The 23,728-nt window shown below is 37.8% G+C and overlaps 2 protein-coding genes across 4 annotated transcripts in view; one reads left to right on the top strand and one right to left on the bottom strand.

Annotated features, from left to right (window-relative positions):
- Positions 1-11,800, top strand: part of GCNT3 (glucosaminyl (N-acetyl) transferase 3, mucin type) — a 33,695-nt gene extending 21,895 nt beyond the window's left edge. For 2 of the 3 annotated variants that reach the window (XR_006203558.1, XR_006203556.1), the window contains 4 exons: positions 1,704-1,787; positions 2,954-2,997; positions 4,411-4,543; positions 11,700-11,800. The gene's annotated coding sequence lies outside the window, so the exon portion shown is untranslated. Of the gene's footprint in view, positions 1-1,703; positions 1,788-2,953; positions 2,998-4,410; positions 4,544-6,986; positions 7,026-11,699 lie in introns of those variants that run through there. The other variant, XR_006203557.1, reaches the window with a different exon arrangement.
- GTF2A2 (general transcription factor IIA subunit 2) lies at positions 1,118-22,997 on the bottom strand. Its single transcript, XM_042941871.1, has 5 exons — positions 22,855-22,997; positions 9,292-9,412; positions 8,421-8,525; positions 3,547-3,673; positions 1,118-1,148 (listed from the first exon to the last, which is right to left on the bottom strand). The coding sequence occupies exons 2-5, from the start codon at positions 9,361-9,363 to the stop codon at positions 1,123-1,125; spliced, it is 330 nt and encodes a 109-aa protein (XP_042797805.1). The 5' UTR covers positions 9,364-9,412; positions 22,855-22,997; the 3' UTR covers positions 1,118-1,122.
- Between the last annotated feature and the right edge of the window lie 731 nt (positions 22,998-23,728).

Here is a 23,728-nt window from a genome sequence, read left to right as displayed (position 1 = left end):
TTTCATCCCAGGGTAGCTTCATTTCCACCTTTAAACTAAGGTGTAAATGCAGCTGACCACAGGATGAGGCTGGCAAGAGCCTACCCTCCCTAAATGATAAAGTGTCAGACCGTTATTAAAAATAGTTGGTCTTGATTCATCTATAGTCAGCTACTAAATTTTGGTTACTTAACTACCCAGTGCCTGACCTTCTCCCTCTGATATTTTGGAAAAGTCATATTCTTATTATACATACCTAGCTTGACAAACAGGAGAACTTTGTGTACTTGAAGGAAAAAAGATACGGCAGGTATTCAGTAGGACTTTGTATTGAAAAATCTATTGTTAAGATGTGGATGATTTTAAAATGTATGAAGTATGACCAATATGGCCAGTTTAAGAAATAATTTAATGTCCTGTAAAGACTTATTTTATGTAGTTAGGTTTTTTAGTTTGGTTTTGGTTACGGAAGCTGTCTAAAGATGAAGTTTTCCAGGGTGCCTGGGTCGCTCAGTCAGTTAAGCATCTGACTTTAGCTCAGGTCATGATCTGGCAGTTTGTAGGATCGAGCCCTGCATCGGGCTCTGTGCTGACAGCTCAGAGCCTGGAGCCTGCTTCGGATTCTGTGTCTCCCTCCCTCTCTGCTCCTCCCCTGCTCGTGCTCTATGAAAAATACAATAAACATTAAACAAAAAATGGAGCAAAATGAAATTCCAATCCAGAATTTGGTTTTACCCCTGCTAAAGTTACTATTGATGAAAAGTAACTTCACTTTACTGAAATGAATGCATTTCCTTTATAGAAAAGGAAAGAGCAAATGCTTTCCAACACTTATCTAATATCTTCATATTGCTAGCTTAATAGTTCTACCAGTTATTACTCACATTGAGTTTTAAAATGAGTTTATTAAAGAATGTTTTTAGGAAGGCAACAATGTTATTAAAAAAAATTTCTGTTTCTTCATGCTGAAAAGGTAAGAGGCTATAGTTACAAGCTTCTTTCTATTGGAATTCTGATAGTATAGCACAGTGTAGTCATTTCTGCGATGCTAGAATAAATAAAAAAAGTCTCTTCTATGCTTCTCCTCAAAAAAGCGATGAATAATAACAGAAGATGGCATAAAAAAGCCATTTTTTTCCCCATTCATTCTGTAGTATTGGAGCCAGTATCTAGGAAACAGGAGAAGAATAATAAATTGAAAGAGCAACTTAATTTTAAATATTTTGAGAATATCTTTAAAACAGGAAATAACAGTGGCACTGTTGAGGGGTGGGGAGAAAAAGAAGGCAAGGTTGGGGGAAGCTGATTAAGGAAATGTCTTGAGAACTTTAACTTGCTTTTTAAGGCACAGGTAAAGAAGATAATTCTTAGCTCTCCCTATTTATGCTAGAGAAAAACCAAATTAATATTACTTGGTTCATTATATAAGTTATACCAATTTGGTTCATATAGTTGCCATAGGATGATTTTTTTTCTAGGTCCTCTACTGTCCCCAAATTTTAAACCACAAAGAACCGTAACATATAATCAGGAGAAAATTGTATTTTAATTTCTGATGAGAAACCAAAATTCTAGCCACTGTCACTTTTCCTATTTCAGAAAGCTTTTAGGAAAAAAAGGGCTTATCCATTTATCTGGTCATTAAGGAATGACATTTTCTCAATCATTTATATTTTAATTTTGGAAAGAAGAAATTCTAAGATTGTATTCTTTTCTGCTGACAGAACACATGCAACACAAACTTTTCTGGAGTACTTAACAGTTTTCTGACGATCAGTTAATACACTCCTCAGAAGCTACTGCAGTAGGTAAGGCTGATTTTACTATTCATCCACTGAATTCTGAAAAAAACAGATAATCTTGCATCTAAGCAAGAGTAATACACTCTAAGGACTACCAGACAGGAGCTTCTGTGAGGAAAACACACATGTTTACATGGACTCTTTGATATTAGTAATTTGCTCAGGGGTCTTCACTACCCCCACCCCGGGGTCTTCTTTAACTGACTTTTTGATTCTTAGCTATGTTTCTTTCTTGCTTTTTTTTTTTTTTTTTGGTGGTTCCACTGGTGAGGGTTCTTAGCTATGTTTCAAACAACTGAAACAGACAATCTATGAGTCTACATCTGTGCTGTCCAACAGGGTGGCCACCGGGAAGCCATGTGTGGTTATTTAAATCAGTTAACTGATAAACATTAAATTTCTCAGTTGCCCTAACACATTTCAAATGCTTAATAGCCCTATGCGGCTACTGAAAAGTACAGACGGAGAACATTTCCATAGGTACGAAAGTCTTACTGAATAGTACTGGACTACATCATTAACTTATTTTGATAGAGGTGCAGGAGTTATAAATTAATGCCCCAGTTCCCCAGTCTAACAAAAACTTAAAAGTCTCAGAGTTATGCTGATGCTCTTAGCCTTAATTATAAGGAAAATATGAAAAAAAGTATAATCTGACCTACAGAAATGTCATAATCCAGGAAGTATAAAATAACAAAGATTTTTTTCTGTCATTAAGCAAGGAAACAGTATTTGATTGGATAATATTAAAAAGCCATCTTTATTCCTACATAACCTTTTGAAAAGCGCAAGTCATTGTAGTGTTGCTACTTTCAGAGACTTGCTGGTATCTGGAAAAGACTTAATTCTTTAAAAAAAGGGCCAAAGGCATTGATGCAGCCCTGAAAAATGATGTATCTGCAAATGCATGCATACATTTATTACTGTAAAAAAGGATACATAAGACTAGAGAGTTATGCAGTAAGATATTAAGTGACGTTCTCTCCAGATGGTGTTACATATTACGCTTTTCTTCTGTCTTCTCTACATTTTTCAGTAATTAGCTTATTTCTTTTGGAACCCAAAATATACAAAATAACCTGAGAAATTTAGGGTATTAAATTTCTACATTTTCTTTTGCTTTTCCAAATTCCCCTTCTTAGGGAGTAACAGTCTTCTCTATTTAATTTCAGGAACAGCTGTTTGAAACACAAATGGTTCAGATCATAAAGTAAAAGTAAGTATATGTTTAAAATATAATCAGCAAAAAGGAAATGACTAATCATGGAAGAGAAAGCAGATACATATAGTTTTTGAAACATTTAAGGACTTGAACAAGGTCCTAGGTCTGCTGTGGAAAATATATCTGCACAGATATAACAGAGAGGGGAATGGATATTTATCATTATAACTGATAAGGGTCTTAGGGTTTTTCAAATTCTTTTACACGATTACTTTTAAATATAAAACATATAAGCATCCAGCAACACAGAAATCATAGGATAAACTGTCTAAACACTTCAAACGTGCAACTGAAAAAACTTAATTTGCTTATTTTTACTCACACAGATTGAATTTGTGTGGGTTAGTCTACATGTCCTATGAAACGTTCATCCCTAAAGTCATTAAGAGGACTGTTTGAGACCTGGAATTCAGAATGTAGCTGAGACAGAAGCCAGATCTCTTAGCCATTTCCCCCCTTAATTCCAGATGAAGATGTTCTAAAGACTCAAAAAAACAAGATTTCAAGTAGTTTTGCTTTCACAGTAATTAGGTAAACACTTACTTTTACCATCACAGGCTACAATTTTCACTTTATCCACTTTAATAAGTTCTGTCACCTCTCTGAATTCAACATCATTCAATACAAAAGTCCACACATTATCGCAGAATCTGTACGTATTTAGAGAGCCCTTTAAAACAAAACATTTAGACATACCATGAAGTCATTTTTCCCCCAAGGCAATTTAAGAACTCAGTTACCAAGAATGTAATCTTTAAAACAATATGATGATTTAATACTTACCTTAAGATTTTCCTTAATTTTCATCCTGTCATTTGGGAAAAAACAAACCAAAAACACCACCCTAGATAAATTTGCTAGTAGTTAAATGCTGTAGTTAGCAGACTATTTTCAGCTCTCAAAGAGTCTGCAAATTACTTACCTGAACCATGTAAAAAAAGCTGGAAGGAAATTTGAATTTGTACTGCTCTCTTGTGGCAACACGATGAAAGTTCACTTGAATTTTTACGTAAAACACCACTCCTGCAGTAGGAAATCCATACAAACTTTGATTCCGCCCCAATTTAACTAATAAGCCTCACTGATAACAGAGTTGATTAACACACTTTGTACATTATATGCATTATATTCTGTATTACAAAATAAGCTACAGCATAGAAAATGTTACTAAGAGAATCATGAGAAATATTGAGAAAATACATATATAAAAGTGGATCCACACAGTTCAAACCCATGTTTTTCAACCACATTTTGTATGTGTTAATTCTCTGAGCTTGTACAAAAGCAGGGACTACCCAGAAACACTAAATTTTAACCCTGTGTCTTGGATGAATTACTGTGCTATAACCAATGGAACTACATTATTGTCCTGTGCAACTGATAAGAAGTATTTTGGTTTTTTTTTAGGAGCAGGAATATGTGCTTAAATAAACAGGAAATTCTCGAAGAATGCGGTAGAAGTGCAAAGAAAGACACAAGCTGAATGCCATCAAAACAGACACATACACATGGAATCTTCACAAATGAAATTTAGTATTTGGTAAGAGATTTATAAACCCCAAACCTTCAATTCAGAAAAACATTCTCTGCAGTGTTACTTGTAATAGTGAAAACTGGATTCTACCTAAATGTTCTATCAAGTGAGAATGATTAGGGAAACTATGATGGTTGTGAATGACTTCATGAAATTTTAAAAAGATGAATAATTATCATTTGTTGGACTACGCTATGCTCTGAGGATACAAATATGATCCCTGCCATCAATGAGCACACGGTAGCAGGGAAGATCGTTAAAACAAGAAAGCATACAGTATAGCAGTACTATGAAAGAGGAGTAAGCTAGGGGCACCCAAGGGTATGGAAGACATGGGGCACAGGAGGCTTCCCCTCACAAAGTGAAGTTGAAGTTGAGTCCTGAAAAGCGAGTACAAGTCAAGGAGAGGTGGGACAATAGAAAGTAAAACACATAGTTGGAATGGGATAGCTAAATGAGTCGAACTCCCAAGGTGGAGGACATCCTGGAGAACCTTGGAAAGATTTGCTGCATCCTAAACCTATTATTAGGTCAGTGAAGGATTTTGAGCAGAAGAATAACATGATCAGATTTGCATTTCTGGTGATAACATTAATTGATTGGGGGGGGGGGGGGGAGGCGGTTCTGATGGAGGCCGAAGACTTTGATGCCTGCAAGAGAGGTGAGAGTGGCTTTACTGTAGCAGCAAGGAAATGGAAGTGGAGAGATACCTGGTAACAGTGCGCTACGGTAGGGAGACAAAATCTGTTCATCCCCAAGTTTCTGTCTCCAATAACAGTGCAATCATAGGAAAAGCCAGTTTGATTTGGAACTTGTTGACTTTGAGACCTAAGTCACCATGTGCAGAAAGCAGCTAGAGTGTGGAAGAAAGCCTGGGAGCATGAGCCTATCAACTTTAGAGACACAGGGTTGGATGAGATCATTCAAGGAGAATAGGTGGAGCCCTAGATAACCCTAAGGAATACCAACAATGAAACAAAAAAGGGTCTGAGAGACAGTGGGGTCAGAGAATAGAAGCTGGGATAGTATGGTTTCAAGGGAAGTATGGGTTTCAACAGAGAATGTAATGTCACAAATTATGCATTAGGTTTAGCAATAAATGATGTGGTAAGAAAAGTTTTAGTGGAGTGGTGAGATTAAGGCATGGAAAACCTTCAGGACATAGTGTTAAGGGAAAAAAAAAGATCTCTTTAGTTACATTCTGAGCCTTTGGAAGGCTACACAGCTAAATGCCAATTTTAATGTTCATTTCTAGCACCCCTGAATGCGAACTACCCAGTTGGTGACAACTATGCTAATAATCTGAACAAGGCATGTTACTGGGATATTTTCAAATACATGTTGAAATTCTGTTAGTTGTAACATAAATGTATATACTTCCCTTATTGTGAAATTGCTATAAAACTTGACAGAAAACTATTTTATGTTCAACGCTAACATTTAGATTAAAATAGACAACTTGTGAGCCAACAAAGGCTTAATAGAATGTAAACACAAGAAGAGATTAATGATAGAATCTTTTGAGAATTGTTTAGTGAGCTAGAATTCCTAATATAAAATACTATATTTAATTTATAGTATCTTCGTCCAAGTCCTAATCTAATATATCTCAAGTATAAGGACTCGAGAATAGAAAATTTTATTTAAAAAAATGTATACAAAGGGGTGCCTGGGTGGCTCAGTCAGTTCGGCTCAGGTCATGATCTCCCAGTTGATGAGTTCAAGCCTCACATCAGGCTCTGTGCTAACAGCTCAGAGCTTAGAGCCTGCTTTGAATTCTGTCTCCCTCTGTCTCAAAAACATTACAAACAATGTATTTAAGGAACTTTTTGAATACTAAGATACTTGACTTTGGTCAAGTAACTGATTTAAACCGTAATTAATTTGGCCAAACTATGTCTTCAATGCACCTTTACATATATCTGTATCTGGGCAACATTCTTAAAATATCTTAATACATGTTCTTGGTAGAAACAGACCAGACAGGGAAAAGGAAACTGTTTTTAGAAGGGTGATTTTTCTTGACCATTAAATCTTTTAATGCCTAATTACTACTTCAAGTTTAACATTACTCTCACCTGCTAGCATACTTTTTTTCTAAAGCACACATTGATTTTTTAAAGGACTAGTTCCATATGAATTTTCTCCCTAAAAATTAGTTCAAGGTCCTTGGTGAATATATACATTGACCTTTTTAACATGTAATGGGCCCCCAGGCTAGTAAAAATTATTACAAATAATATAGACTTAAATGTGACCAAGCAAAATAGGTTATTTGCAAACACTCTGAACAAGTTTGCTGTAATGGGAGAGGTAGGTAATGAAAGCCCGAGCTATGACAGAGTAGTTATTACTAGCTTTTGGAAAACAGGCAAACTTATAAAACACTATGCAAAAGATGCAAATGTCAAATTGTGTTTAATTTTTTTTAATGTTGTATTTATTTTAGAGAGAGGGAGACAGAGAATCCAAAGCAGGCTCTGAGCTGTCAGCACCGAGCCCGACGTGGGGCTGAGATCCCATGAACCGTGAGATCGTGACCCGACCTGAAGTCAGACACTTAACCAGACTGAGTCACACAGGTGTCCATGTTTAACTTTACCTAACTAGACCCAAACTGGAAACCTACAGTACCACTAGAAGATAAGTAGTCAAATTGTCTATATAGGCAAAAATGTATGTATTAATTTAGAATTAAAGCATCAGGTTCTGAATGACAAACCTGGCAGATTTGTACATCCAGTTATACAGAACAGCAAACTAATTTGGCCAGAAAAATTCAAGAATCTACTGACAAAATTTATAAAGATACATTTTACTCCAGATAACTTTTACACATGTGAAATTGATAAGATTTATTACATAAAATACATGCAGACTTTATCCCTTCATTAAAATTATTCTCTGTATACCCAAGATCCACAATGCCTGGTATGTAATAGACACTGACATGTTGAAGAAAGGATTTTAAATAAAAAGTTCTTTAATTAAAAAAACCCCAAACTCTATACTTCTCTTAAATCAATTGACCTCTATGTTCTTTTCATATACTGTAATCTTTTAATTTCTACTTTATGGTATCCCTTAACAACATAAGCACAAATATTAAATATAACCAAATTATGACTCTATTAATATCAACGTGGTAAGATTATTTCTATTTACCATGATGCTTGCAATGGGCTTCAGTCTGATTTACCATCCAGTTTAGAAAGATAGCTTTGTTCAGTTTGGGCTTACTGTTCAAAGTATAAATGAGTTAAATGAGATCAAGCTACCAGAACAGGTCATTATCTACCTGGAATGAGGGAAGGTCAGAGTTTGAAAAACATAAGCAAACCTGAGAGACAGCTCTCATTTACCTTCAATTCTGCAGATAAGGGTTTGGGCATTTGAGACCTCAGTAACTCTGGAGGGAAGGCAACTAAACATACATAGGCTGATATGTGAAACAATGGAACAAAAATCTTAAAAACAACTCTGTATCTCACGTTAGGTGGATAGAGCTGGTATACAGAATTTAAAAGTAAAGTATAATTTGGGGCGCCTGGGTGGCTCAGTCGGTTAAGCGTCTGACTTTTGATTTCAGCTCAGGTCATGATCTCAGGATTTGTTGAGTTCCAGCCCCACATCAGGCTCAGAGCTGACAGTGTGGTGCCTAGTTGGGATTCTCCCTCTGCCCCTCCCTTGCTGGCACACTCTCTTTCAAAATAAATAAAGTTTAAAAAACAGTTAAAAGTAAGGTATAGTTACTATAAAACAAGTTCCAAAATTCGATTAAGCCATCTCTTCCTTTTATATTAATAATTATGTTCGGATCCTAAAAAGCACTGTTGTAATAACCACCGGTATAAGCTGCAAAATTTTAGGAAAATATCCTTACCCTGAAGTTGACTCTGTTCCTGACCCTCTGGGCCAATGCTGAATTTATAGCCTTATCAAACTGAAGGAGAACTTGGAGAGCAAGTTGGGGGGTGATCTGTTGAGACTGAGAAAAAGTAAAGCTCGTAAATCCTTTTAGGGAAGGACATTAAAGACAACATACATATGAGTTATCATCTAAAATTTAACCGAGGTTAACCAGAGCCTCTTAAACTAGAATCTCTTACTCTTTTGTGCCATAAATGACAATTAGGAAGTAAAGCCTCACTGTATTTTCCTGCACTGTCCTGACTCAAACAGAATTGTGAAAAGAAAACATGCAGTGATGTTACACTGCCAGGACAAAACTCTATCACTCCTTTATAGTGTCTGGAAAGAGGCATTCAGTAAATTGAAGGAACCAAGTTTCTTTTAAATAAAAACCACAGGACTTAATATACTAAAAAACCCCTAATCTCATTAAAGCTCATAAAATGTACGAAAGCAAATGAAAATAATATTAAAATGTTCTTAGAGAAGTTTAATTTAAAGGTTAATTCTCCTAAAATTGAAATATAAATTCAAATTTAAATCTCAAAAGACTATTAAATTTTCCAAAATTATCTTAAAACTACACAGACTATGCCTTTCTTATAAGAGAAAACCAATACTCTCAATTTTTATGTTTAACAATAATCTTTGAAAAATTAGGCATGTTCAACCATGTCATCGGAATGGTATAATGTACAAGAACTTGCAGTTATTCATCTGAACACTGACTTGCTGGGTCAGAGAGTCTAAGATCTCTAATGTCCTATCTCTGCCTGAGACCAAGGATGTAACAAAAACTATTATAGATCCATCTAAATAAAAACTGATGTTTAGTCTCCCACCTGTATGAGCTCATCCAGGCTCTCCTGAAGACTGTTTCCCAAAGTGGTATTTCTGTATAACTGATATGCCATGGCTTAGAAGGAAGAAACTGTTTTTCTTATTCAGGCTTGCATTGATGTCCTAAAAATTTAATATGAAAGTATTGAACATTATAAACCATGTATGTAATATAGTCTACTTCACATACTAATATATGCTATCAGAACCCTTAATAATTGCAAATTGCCTTATAACCAAGAATTACAAAGAACAGTTAAAAATGACTTATTCTTTTCTATTATTTTGACATAGGCATTTATTCTCCTTTACACAAAGTACAGGTATACTCATTTACAGATATAGGTATATTTTTGCTATTTCTTTTAAAAGTCTGCCTTTTAACTTAATCTAGACAGTCTTCAGCTTCCACGTACATGCCTTCGCTTCATTTCCTTTTTTCCTTAACATTTGATATGTACAGAGTGCCTATCAAGAAGATCGCACTATCATAAGCAGCAGGGACAGGAAGGTAAGTAAGGATATACTCCGGATTCTAAAAAACTTATACTCTAGACAGGGTAACAGAAATACAAAAATAGGATTTAACTCAATAGAGAAGAGTATGATAGATCTATAGAGTGTATGATGCAGGCTACCTGTGGACTGAGTAGACTGGTTACCCCAATCTTCCTGATTCTTCAAGCTAGACTTCAGCCAAGCAAAAGAAGAAGAATAGAACGAGTAAAGCCACAGGAGTATGAAATGATACAGTTTAAGGAGGATGAATAGGCAGTGGTAGGAAACGGAGCTGAGAAAGAGGACACGATGGATTTGTTCCACCAGGAGAGACACCAGGGTTTTACAGGGAAGATAACGGGAACCACTGAAGCATTCCAGGAAAGGTCAAATGGGCAGCAATCTGAAGAACATACTTGAAGGAAATGAGGGCTCAAATAGGGTGGCAGTAGTACAGTTTCAACAAATTTTGAGCTGCTGCTACATGTCATACACAAGACCACTGACCTCATGGCACTTTCAGCTTTAGAGATGGACAGGAGACTTTATCAAGTAAAGCTCGGCAAAAATAATGGTTAGTTATCAATCTTCACATTATACGCCCATGGAATTTGATACAGGAGATCACGTCTACCTTCTTGAAACCTTTTCTTTGGCTTCTGGGATGCCACACTCTGTTCTCTCCTCCCAACTCACTGGATATTACTATTGTTTTCTTTGCCTGGTTCCTCCTCAGCAACCTGACCTCTACTGGAGGGCCTTAAGGCTTCTTAGGTCTTCTCTATATGTTTTACTCCCTTAGTTAGCTCATTCAGGCTTATGGCTTTTACTACTATCTGCTGATGACTTCCAAATGTATATCCCCAGTCCTTGTCCCCTTGTTGCCATATATAAAATTGCCTCAACACTCCCTGAAAGTATCAATAGGGTAGCTCAAATGAAATGTGACAAAAACCAAATTCCTGACTCTGTCCCTCCCAAACCTTTTCTGCCCTCAGCTTGCTCACTCTAGTAAATAGTAAATCTAGTCTGGTGTAAATAGGACACCCCCAAAATTTTACATTCAACCTTAGCTTCTCTCTCAGTCTGCATCCAACCTGTCAGCCAATCCTTTGAGCTCTTCCTTCTAAGTATAGCCAGGAGCTGACCACTTTTGCCATCTCCAGTGCTACCATTAAGTCCTCATCATCTGCCACCAAGATTACTGTGATAGCCCTGTAAGAGCTCTGCCTGTTTCTACAATTGCCTATAACACCCCTGCCCCTAGAGCAGCCACACTGAGCCTTTTAAAACATAAATGAAGCCACATCACTCATTTATTGCAAACGTTCAATAGCAGCATCCTACCTCAGAATAAAGTCCTCCTAATGGTTTGCAAGGCCGACATCCTCTGGGTCCCTTACTACCTCAATGAACTTACCTTCTTCCACTTATTCCTTCATTCACTCTGATGCAGCCATACTGGTACGTTGCTGGTCTTCAATATGGCAAGATATTCTTGCTTTGGGGCTTCTGCACTGTCATTTTTGCTTCAAGTGTTCTTCCCAACTACCTCCATGGTTCACTCCCTGATTTAATTCACATCTCTGCTCAAATGTCACTTCATTAGAAAGGACTTCTGTGACCAACCTATAAAAAAAGAACTACCTCTCTTCCCCCTTACACTGTTTTAACTTTCATTCATACCATTAACTGTAGCTGACACACATATGCTTACTGTTTCCATCCACTAAAATAGATGTTCGATAAGAGTGGGTTTTGTTCACAGTTAAAAAATTTACCGTCTAGAACAATGACTAGTATGTATTCAATAAGTATTAGTGAACAAATAACTTGGTGGTTATGTCAAAATGCTAATATCAAATATTAAAAATTTGTCATAGTGTGATACAAAGTTTTCTTCGTTACTTAGGAAAATGAAGCAACGAAACTTCCAGACTCGCAAGATGGTACCAAACCACCTACCAACATCTATATGCACATACTTTGCCTCCCTGCCTGTCACTGTGCCAAACCATCCATGCTGTTATTCAAATACAATCTTTCAACCTGTGCATCAAGCCTATCCCTCTAGTACACTCAAGAATATTATTCCAACAACTGAATTAGTCCTTCTCCCCCTGACCTTCAAATTTCCCATCTCTAAGGATCATTGCCATCAGCAAATAAACAAGGTGGCTACTTCTCTTATCTCAGGAAGAAAAAAAAAAAAAGTCCTGGGGCGCCTGGCTGGCTCAGTTGGTACAGCATGTGACTCTTGATTTTGGCTTAGGTCATGATCCCTGGGTCCTGGGATCAAGCCCTTGATCAAGCCCTCCGCTGGGCTCTGAGCTGAACATGGAGCTTGCTTAAGATTCTCTCTCTCTCTCTCTCTCTCCCTCTGCCCCTCTCCCAGGCTCATGCGTGCTCTCGAAAATAAAATAAAAAGTCTCAACTCCCTTTCCTCATAGCTGCACTCTGTTTCTCTGTTCCTCTGTAAGGAACACTCCCAAGAGTTACCCGCACTCACCATCTCTCATTCCTCCTTTCCCATTTTCTCTTACACTCACTCCTCACAGGCTTTGCCTCCAGCACTCAAATGAAACAGATGGGTGAACCAACGGCATTGGTGAAGCTAATCCAAATTTCTTAGTCCTCTTCAGACTTAATCATTTGACACAGCTGATGACTCTCCCTTTTGATATAGGACCTTGGCTTAGCTTCTGGGACCTCACACGTTTTTTCTTTTTTTTTATGTTTATTTATTTTTGAGAGACAGTGAGCAAGTGTGAGAGGTGGAGGGGACAGAGAGAGGAGATACAGAATCCAAAGCAGGCTTCAGGCTCTGAGCTGTCAGCACAGGGTCTGACAAAGGGCTCAAACTCACAGACCGTGAGATAATGACCTGAGCCGAAGTCAGATGCTTAACCGACTGAGCCACCAAGTGCCCCTGGGTTGTTCTCTTCAACTCCCTGGTTTATCCTTCCCTATATCATTTGTTAGTTTACCTTGTTCTTTCTGAATTCTCTAAGTCACAAATCACTGTCTGTGGTCTTTTGATGTCTACACTCATTCCTCAGGATAATCCTTGCTGATGATTCCTAAATTCATATGCTAGCATATACCTTGCCCTTGAAGGCACTACTGGCTCCAACTGCCTACTCAACATTTTACTTTTTGTTTTTCCCTTTTCAGTTGATGTAACTCCATACTTCTATGGGTTTACACAAAAACCTTTGAAGTTATCCTCCACTCCCCTCATCTCACCTCCACATCTAATCCCTAGCAAATCCTGTAAACTCTATCTTCAAAGTGCATTCAGAATCCATTCATTTCTCACCATTTCCAATGTTACTCCACCACGTGTTATCACCCTGGTCTGTGCTGTGATCATCTGCCACTGGATTACTGAACTAGCTTCCTAACTGGTTTCCCTGCTTCCACACTGCCCCTACACTTTAATCCCAATTTGGCAGCCAAATCTGTTAAAATTTAGGTTAGAACATACCTCTTTTCTGTTCCAAATCTTCCATTTCACTCAGTCCTTACAAGAATTTGGTTGCCTATGATCTCTCCAACCAGACCTACCATCTCGCCCTTGCTCTCACCCAGTATGTCTTAGACACACTGCCTTCCATGTTATTCTTAGAACATGACAGGGAAGTACCTGCCTATGTAAGCCTTTGAAAAGGCTGTTCTTTCTACCTGGAATACTCTCCCCCCAGATACCTACTTGATTCTCTCAATTCCTTCAAGTACACCTTGTACTTAATGAGCCTTAAACTGATGGTCATACTTAAAGTACCAACTTGCACCTCCACTTTGGAACTTCCCAATCCCCCTTTTCCTGCTATGTGTTTTTGATGGCACTACCACCTAACATGTTATGTAATTATGTTTATTTTTTGCATCTTCCAATAGGGGCTTTTATCTGTTTTGTTCACGGAAGTAAACCAATTGTCTAGAACAAACAGCAACTAACTCATAATGGAAGCCAAATAAGTATCTGCTTAGTAAATTTAGGCAAAAAATCTACGTGGGTGGACGGGGGAGGGGTTAAAAAGGGCAACAAGAGGTCCCAATAGAGAGAGAAACTTGAGAAAGTAGGAGTACCAACTCTTAGGTCATGCCCACTTGACAACACTCTAAGAGTTATCCAGAAAATAATTATAACAATGAACTATCAGGGAAATAAAAAAAAAAAAAAAAAACAAACAAACTCATTGGCTCTACAGGCTGATAGAATGGAGCCAGCTTGGGATTCTCTAATCTCTCTGCCCACTGCTCCTGCTCCCAGCACGCTCTGTCTCTCAAAATTAACAAACTTTAAAAAAGAAGAAAAAAAAAAAACCCACAATCTCATTTACAATTGCATCAAAAAGAATAAAATAAAAATAAATTTAAACAAGGTGAAGGTCCTGTACACTGAAAATGTAAGATACTGGTGAAAGAAATTGAAGACAACAAAAATAAATGGGAAGATATTCCATGCTCTTGGGCTGGAAGAGTATTGTTAAAATCTCCATACAAGTTCAATGCAATCCATATCAAAATTCCAATGGCATTTTTCACAGAACTACAGCAAAGCGTAAAATTTATACAGAACAACAAAAACCCACGTAGCCAAAGCAATCTGGACAAAGAAGAACAAAGCTGAAGGCAACATGCTTCCTGAGCTCAAACTACATTGCGAAGTTATAGTAATTAAAACGTTATGGTATTGGCATAAAAACAGACATATCAATCAATGGAACAAAACAGACAGCCCAGAAATAAAAACCACATTTATATGGCTAATTAACCTATCACAAAGGAGGCAAGAATATACTATGGGAAAAAGACAGTCTCTTCAATAAATGGTACTGGGAAAACTGGGCCACTTTCTGACACCAAACACAAACACCATACACAAAATAAACACAAAATGGATTAAAGACCTAAATGTGAGACCTGCAACCATGAAACTCCTAGAAGAAAACATAGGCAGTAATCTTTTGGACACTGCCCTTAGCAACTTATTTATGCATACGTCTCCTCAGGCATGGGAAACAAAAGCAAAAATTAAGCTATTGGGACTACACCAAAATAAATAGCTTTTGCACAGCAAAGGAAACCATCAATCAAGCAAAAGGCAATCTTGTGAGTGGGATAGAATGTCTGCAAATGATGTATTTGATAAGTGGTTGATATCCGAGATATATAAAAAACTTCTACAACCCAACACGAAAAAAACAAATAATCTGGTTAAAAAATAGGGAGAAGCCCTGATTGGACATCTTTCCAAAGAAGACGTACAAGTGGCCAAGAGACACCTGAAAAGATTCTCAACATCATTAATCATCAGGGAAATGTAAATGAAAACCACGATATCACCTCGTATCTATCAGAATGGCTAGTACCAAAAACACACAATATGTCAAGTGTTGGTGAGGATGTGGAGAAAAGGGAACCCTCCTATACTGTTGGAGGGAAAGTAAATTGGTGAAGCCAGTGTGGAAAACAGTGCCCCAAAACAAAACAAAACAAAGCTATATAGTCCAGTAATTACACTAGTGTGTATTTACCTAAAGAAAATAAACACTAATCTGAAAAAAATATATGCACCCCTATGTCTACTGCAGCATTATTTACAATAGCCAAGATACTGAAGCAACCCATGTGTCCATCAGTAGAGAAATGGAAAAGAAAATATGGTATGTCTGTGTATATATCCACATCTATATCTATATCCACACACACACACACACACACACACACATTAACAGACTATACTCAGCCATAAAAAAGGATGAGATTGTGCGTTTTGAGACAACATGGATAGACCTAGAGGGTATTATGCTAAGTGAAATAAGTCAGACTAAGAAAGGCAAATACCATGATTCTACGCATCAGTGGAACCAAAACAAACAAAACCCACAACCAAACAAATGAATAAACAAACAAAAACCAGAATCAGACTGATAAATACAGAAAACTGTTGCCAGAGGGAAGAGGGGTGAGGGGTTGGATAAAATAGGTGAAGGGGAGACGGAGATACAGTCCTCCAGTTATGGAATAAGTCAAATAAAAGGTGTAACATAAGGAATACAGTCAACACATTTTAATAGCAATGTAATAGGACAGATGGTAGCTACACTTGTGGTGAACATAGCATCATGTATAAACATGTCAACCCACTAAACTGTACACCTGAAAGTAATGTAACATTGTGTGCTAACTATACTAAAAGAAAAAAAAAGTGGTGTATATATGCAAAGAAATACTATGCAGTCATAAAAAAGAGTATCTTGGGGCGCCTGGGTGGCGCAGTCGGTTAAGCGTCCGACTTCAGCCAGGTCACGATCTCTCGGTCCGTGAGTTCGAGCCCCGCGTCAGGCTCTGGGCTGATGGCTCGGAGCCTGGAGCCTGTTTCCGATTCTGTGTCTCCCTCTCTCTCTCTGCCCCTCCCCCGTTCATGCTCTGTCTCTCTCTGTCCCAAAAATAAATAAAAAACATTGAAAAAAAAAAAAAAAAAAAAAAAAAAAAAAAAGAGTATCTTGCCATTTGTGGCAACATCAATGAACCTAGAGGGTATTATGCTAAATGAAATAAGTCAGACAGAGAAAGACAAGTACCATATGATTTCACATGTAGGTGGATTCTGAAAAAAAAAACAAAAACAAAACAGACCACTTTTAAATACAGAGAACTGATGGTTGTCCGAAGGGAGGCAGGTGGGAGGAATGGGCACAATAAAAGAGATTAAACAGTACAAACTTCTGGTTATAAAAGAAGTCACAGGGATGAAAAGTACATAGGGAATACAATTAATAATATTGTAATAACACTGTATGGTGACAGATACCATGGTGAACACTGAGTAATGTATAAAACTGTCAAAGCAATATGTTGTATGCCTGAAACTAACACAGACATAAGTTATTATATATAAGCCTTTTGGTAATCACAGAGCAAATCTCTACAGCAAACACACAAAAGATAAACGGAAAGAATATCAGAATACTGCTAAAGAAAGTCATCAAACCACAAAGGAAGAGAGAAAGAAGGAAGAGAACTACAAAAACAGCCAGTAAACAATTAACAAAATGGCAGTAAGTACATAGCTATCAATAATTACTATAACTGTAAATGCACTACATTCTCCAATCAAAAGACATAGAGTAGCTGAATGTGTGTGTGTGTGTGTGTGTATTATATATATGCATATATATATACATATATATAAACAAAAGACCCATCTATATGCTGCCTGCACAAAATGCCTACATTTTAGAAGAACATGTAAAATGGAAAGTGAAGAGATGGAAGAAGATATTCCATGCAAATGGAAACCAAAAGAAAGGTGATGTAGCTATACTTCTATCAGAAAAATAAACTTTAGGGGCACCTGGCTGGCGCAGTCGGTTGAGCACTGACACCTGATTTCAGGTCAGGTCATGATCTCGGGGTTCATGGGATTGAGTCCCACACAGGGCTCTGCACTTACTGCACAGAACCTGCTTGGGATCGTCTCTCTCCCTCTCTCTCTGCTCCTCCCCTGCTTGCACACACACTCTCTCAAAATAAATAAACGTTTAAAAAAAAGAGAGAAAAGAAACTTTAAAACACAAAGACTGCAATAAGTGATAAGATGAGTGTCACATAATGATACAGGGGTCAATCCAACAACAGAATAGAACATTGGGAAATACTTGTGCACCCAACATAGAAGTATCTAAACATATTAAGCAAGGAGTAACAGACATACAGGGAGAAAGACAGCAATACAGTAATAGGAGATTTCAATATTTTCAGTCAAACAGAAAATTAATAAGGAAATGCTGGTCTTAGAACATGTTAGGCCAGACTTAAATTATACATACAGAACATTCCATCCAAAAGCAATATATATTTCTCTCAAGTGCACATGGAACATTCTCCAAGATAGATGATATGTCAGGCCACAAAACAAGCCAATAAATTTAGGTGGAATGAAATCATATCAAACATGTTTTATGATTATAATGATATGAAACCAAAAATTACACAAAGAAACCTAGAAAATTCACAATATGTGATTATACAATATGTTACTGAATAACCAATAGATCAAAGGAGAGATCAAAAGAGAAATAAAAAAATGTCTTGAGACAAAGAAAATGGACATACAACATACCAAAATTTGTTGGATACATCAAAAGCAGTTGTAAGAAAGAAGTTCATAGTGATAAAGGCTTACCTGGAGAAGTCTCACAAACAACCTAACTTTACACCTCAAGAACTAAAACACACACACACACACAGCAGAAGGAAGAAAATAAAGACAGAAATGAAACAGAGATTTAAAAGCCTTAGAGAGTATCAATGAAAAAAAGAGCTGGCTCTTTGAAAAGATAAACAAAATTAACAAGGCTTTAGTTAAATTCATAAATACACCTAGAAAAAACAATTCAAATAAAATCAGACACGAAAGAGATGTTACAAATGACACCACAGAAATAGAAAGGATCTTAAGAGACTGCTATGAACAATTATATGCCAAGAAGTTGGACAACCTAGAAGAAATTCCTAAAAACACAGAACCAAATGATGATGAAATAGAAAACATGAACACACCAATCAATGATAAGGAAATTTACTCAGTAATCAAAAACTTCTCAACAAACAGAAGCCCAGGATCAGACGCCTTCACCGATAAATTCTACCTAACATTCAAAACAGAATACCAATCCTCAAACTCTTTCAATAGAGAAGATGAACAAACTCTTCCAAACTCATTTAAGAGTCCAGTATTACTCTGAAACCAAAACCAGACAAGGATCCTACAAGAAACAAAACAAAACAAACACCCCCCCCCCCCCCAAAAAAAACCAAAAAACCTGCAGGCCAATATCCCTGATAAACATAGATGCAAAAATCCTCAATAAATATTAGCAAACTGAATTCAACAATACATTAAAAGGATCATACACCATGATCAAGGGGGATTTATTCGAGGGATGTAAGCATGGCCCAAGAACCTCAAATCTGCCAATGTAATACACCATAATAACCAAGTGAACGATAAAAATCTTATCATTTCAATACATGCATAAAAAGTATATGACAAAATTCAACATCCATTTATGATAACTTTCAACAAAGCAGATTTAGAGGAAACATACCTCAACATAATAAAGGCCGTATAGCACAAGCCCATAGTTAAAATCACACTCAACAATGATAAACAGAAAGCCTGGGTTGCTCAGTACGCTGAGCATTCGACTTCAGCTCAGGTCATGATCTCAGGGTTCATGAGTTCCAGTCCCGTGTCTGGAGCCTGCTTAGGATTCTGTATCTCTATCTCTCTCTGCCCCTCCCCGACTTGTGCTCTGTCTCTATTTCAATAAATGAATAAACATTAAAAAAGAATTAAAAAAAAAAAAAAAATTTTTTTTTAAAAAAGAAAGTCTTTTCCTCTAAGATCACGAACAAGACACGACTCTTATTCTATTATATGTGACAAAGTACTACAAGTCCTTCCAGAGCAATTAGGCAAGATATAGAAACAAAAAGCATCCAAATTGAGAAGGAAAAAGTAAAACTGTCACTATTTGTAGACAACATGTTATATACAGAAAACACTAAAGACTCCATCAAAAACTGTCAGAATAAATTAACAAACTGAGTAAAGTCACAGGATACAAAATCAATACACAAAAATCTACTGAGTTTCTATACACTAATAACTATCAGAGAAATAAAGAAAACAATCATATTTGCAATTGCATCAAAAGGAACAAAATACCTAGGAATAAATTTAACTAAGAGGGTAAAAGACCTATATGTTGAAAACTACATTATTCAGTTTATTCAGTGAGATAAATTGAAAAAAGGCACAAATAAAGGGAAAGACATTCCATGCTCATGGAGTAGAAGAAGCAATATTATTAATATGTCCTTCCTTACTACCCAAAGCAATTTACAGATTCAATGCAATCCTTATCAAAATTCCAATGGCATTTTTCAAAGACACACAACAATCCTAAAATTTGTATGGAACCCCCAAACCCCCAAACAGCCAAAGCAATCTTGAGAGTGAAGACCAAAGCTGGAGGAATCACACTCCCAGATTTTACACAATATTACAAAGCCATGGTAATCACATATATCAACAGAACATAACAGCCGAGAAATGAACTCAGGCATACATACTCAATGAATTTATAGTAAAGAAGCCAAGAATAACGGGGAAAGGGAAGTATCTTCAAAAAATGATGTTGAGAAGACTGCACAAACACATATAAAAGAATGAAAATGGACCACTAATTTACACACTATACCCACAATAATCAACTCAAAGCAGATGAAAGACTTGAATGTAAGACCCAAAACTATAAAACTCCTAGAAGAAAACACAGGCTACAGTTAAGTTCCTTGACACTGGTGCTATGATATTTTAAACTGGACACCAGAAGCAAAATCACAAAAAGCAAAAATATATAAGTAGGATTACATCATACTAAAAAGTTTCTGTACAGCAAAGGAAAGTGTCAACAAAATGAACAGGCAACCTACTGAGTGGGAGAAAATGTCCGCAAACCATCTATCTGATAAGAAATTAATATCCAAATTATATAAAGAATTCATACAACGAACAGCAAAATAACAACCCAATTTAAAAATTGGCAGTAGATCTGAAGACATTTTTCTTTTTTTTTTAAATGTTTTTAATGCTTATTTATTTTGTGCAAGCAGGGGAGGGGCAGAAAGAGAGGGAGAAAGATTCACAAGCAAGCTCCACACTGTCAGCGCAGAGCCCAAACTGGGGCTCCATCTTACAAACTGTGAGATCATGACCTGAGCTGAAATCAAGAGTCAGACGCCTAACCGACGGACTCACTCAGGCGTCCCATGAACAGACATTTTTCTAAATTAGACATACAAATAAATGGCCAACAGACACACAAAAAGAAGCTCAACATCACTAATCATCAGGGAAATGCAAATCAAAACCACAATGAGATATCACCTCATGCCTGTTAGAACGGCCACTATCAGGAAGACAAGAAACAACAAGTACTGGTGACGATGGAGAAAAGGGAACTCTCTTGCACTATTGGGGGGAATGTAAATTGGTGCAGCCACTATGGAAAACAGTATGGAAGTTCTTCAGAAAGTTACAAATATTAACTACCAGAGGATACAGCAATTCCACTTCTGGGTATTTATCCCCCCCAAATGAAAACACTATCTTGAAAAGATATATGCACTCCATGTTCACTGCAACATTATTTACAACAGCCAAGCTATCAGAGCAACCTAGGTGTCCATCAATGGATGAACGGATAAAGGCATCATGGTGAATATATTACAACGGAATATTATTCAGCCATAAAAAGAATGAAATCTTGCCAATTACAACAGGGATAGACCTCAAGGGCATTACCATTTTATTTATTTTGAGAGCTAGAGAGAGCGAGGGAGGGTCGGGGGCGGGGGGGGGGGGGTGGTGGTGGAGACTGTGCTGTCAGTGCACAGCCTGACATGCGGCTCAGTCCCACGAACCATGAGATCATGACCTGGGCCAAAATCAAGTCAGATGCTCAACTGACTGAGCCACCCAGGCGCCCCATCATGGGCATTATCATTAAGTGAAGTGAGACAGAGAAAGGCAAACACCGTATGATATCGGGTACAGGTGGAATCTAAAACCAAAAAAGGAAAAAAACCCAAGCGCATAGTTTCAGAGAACAGATTGGTAGTTGAGGGGGTGGGATATGGTAGAGAGGGAGTCAATGGAAAACAGACACTGAAAGTTTGAATCAATCAAAAGATTGACTTTTACATGTTTATATATATGCTAAATACATACAAAAGAGTTACATTTTAAAGTCAGAGGACAAGTGAACTGGAATGTTGAGCACAATGCATACACCCAAAAAAGTAAAGAGGTTTGAAGGGATAATATATAAATATATACATAAAAAACAGAAACAAAAAGCAACGTACTGAATAGGAGAAACTATTTGCAAATCATAAAAAAGAATTCATACAACAGCAAACAAACAACCTGATTAAAAAATGGGCAAAAGATCTGAACATTTTTCTAAAGAACCCCTACAGATGATCAACAAACACATAAAGAGATGCTCAATACCACTAATCATCAGGCTAATGCAAATCAAAACCACCATGAAATATCACCTTACACATGTGATAATGGCAATTCTCAAGGAGACAAGAAATAAGTGTGGGCGAGAAAGTAGAGAAAACGGGACCCTTGTGCACTGTTGGCAGGAATGCAAACTGCTGCAGCCACTATGGAAAACAGCATGGAAGTTCTGCAAAAGATTAAAAATAGAACTACCAAATGATCCAGAAATTCCGCTTCTAGTATCTGTCTGAAGGAAAGGAAAACACTAATTAACCTGAAACTAATGTTATGTGGCAATTATACACATACAATAGATACTAATTTAAAAAAAATAGCTTTAAGTTATTTAAACATTTGTTAGTTACTTTAATTATTTTAGATTCTTAAAAATCCCTTGTGAAATGTTCAAATCTGTTAGATCTGGTATCCCTCACATCCATTTCGTGCTCCTTCACTTCGCAATTTAGAAAATTAATTAGAAGGGCTCCACATTCGGAACTAACTCAGTAGTCCTCGTCCTTCCTGATCAAATCATCCAGTTTAAATTCGTTACCCTGTGGGAGCCCGCTTGAACTTTAAGGCAGATTTCAAATAAGCGAAGCAGCCCAGGAATGAGACACTTACGGAATGCGCTCCTCTGAAATTCGGCAAAAACAAAACGAAACAACACAACAACTCTGGATGCGTAAAGACATTCACCTGGCTAACAATAAGGGGCTGGGCTGAAGACCTCCCCCAGGACCGTTCAGCTGGCGCCCTGTGGACCACAAACCTCCCGCCGCAGGGCGCAACCTCCTCCCGCCGACTCCCGCACTTTTCCTTCGCGGGTACCGGTCGCCGGGCCATCCCGGCAGCGAAGTCAGTAACGGGCCCACCCCGGGCCCCTGCCCTCCGCGCCGCCCTCGAAGACCCAACCGACCGCAACCCCACCTCTGGGGGACGGCAAGGAGCGCGGGTACGGCTCACCCAGTACCTGTGGGGAAGGCGCTTCCCGCCGCGGAGCGGACAGAAGCGGAGCAGCCAGCAGCCCAGCAGGAAGCACCTACTACCCGACCACCTCTTCGGCCGTCGCAGAAGCCGCAGAGCTGCGCCGACGACCCGGAAGTGCTCGCCGAACCTGGAAGTGACAGCACGCGGGTGGGCCGGGAGGCCCCGCCCAGCCCCTCCTCCCACACGCCACTCAAGCCTTGCCACCGGAGGGTGTGGTGTGGAGGGAGGAAGGGCGTGGGGCCCGCAGCTTTCAAGCCCTAGACCGGTGGACGAGCTTCCTTTGTGAGTAATTCACCAGGTTTACCAAATCGTTCATAATAAGCTTATCCGCTGTTAGATACACAATTAGGAATGTTAGGGCAGTCACATTTTATGCCTGAAGTGTGTTCAGGGTAATACTGTTGAAGATCCTGTAATACTAAATTGAAGACCAATTCTGAAAAGATTAGAGCAGGTATCACTTTATGATTCAAAATACGGCTGCAATTCAGTTAGCCCAACAAGCTCTTGTTGAGTTCTGAAGAATTTTAATGTGGGAGAACTTGTATTTAAAATTTGTACCTAGTGCAAGACGAATACTGCAATATATATTGAGTTTACATAAACCCAAATGGCATATCCTAAGTGGACTAAAGGCAGCATGATGTGTAAGGCTGTTTGCCATTAAGTAGGTGAACAGTGATTAAGGAGTAAATACATAAACAAGTGCTATCAAATGGAATCTCTGAGCAGTTTTGTTAGCTAAACATTCTCATTTAAGCCATGCTTTCAGCCACTTTATTGGACTGATTTTATTGTTGGATTCCCCACTACCAAAATGATTCTAAACTATGAGATACAAAGTTTGATAGTTTCGA

The sequence above is a fragment of the Panthera leo genome, chromosome B3 (genome assembly GCF_018350215.1).
Source record: "Panthera leo isolate Ple1 chromosome B3, P.leo_Ple1_pat1.1, whole genome shotgun sequence".
Classification (NCBI taxonomy): Eukaryota; Metazoa; Chordata; class Mammalia; order Carnivora; family Felidae; genus Panthera; species Panthera leo.
This window is presented reverse-complemented; position numbering and strand designations above follow the sequence as displayed.

Excerpts from the sequence above, each read along its gene's own strand:
- GTF2A2 (XM_042941871.1), bottom strand. The coding sequence starts at position 9,363 with ATGGCATATCAGTTATACAGAAATACCACTTTGGGAAACAGTCTTCAG. Across the intron at positions 8,526-9,291 it reads GCCTGGATGAGCTCATACAG|TCTCAACAGATCACCCCCCA; the intron begins GTGGGAGACTAA and ends ACTTTTTCTCAG. Across the intron at positions 1,149-3,546 it reads TGTAGCCTGTGATGGTAAAA|ATACTGGCTCCAATACTACA; the intron begins GTAAGTGTTTAC and ends CCTGTTTCCTAG.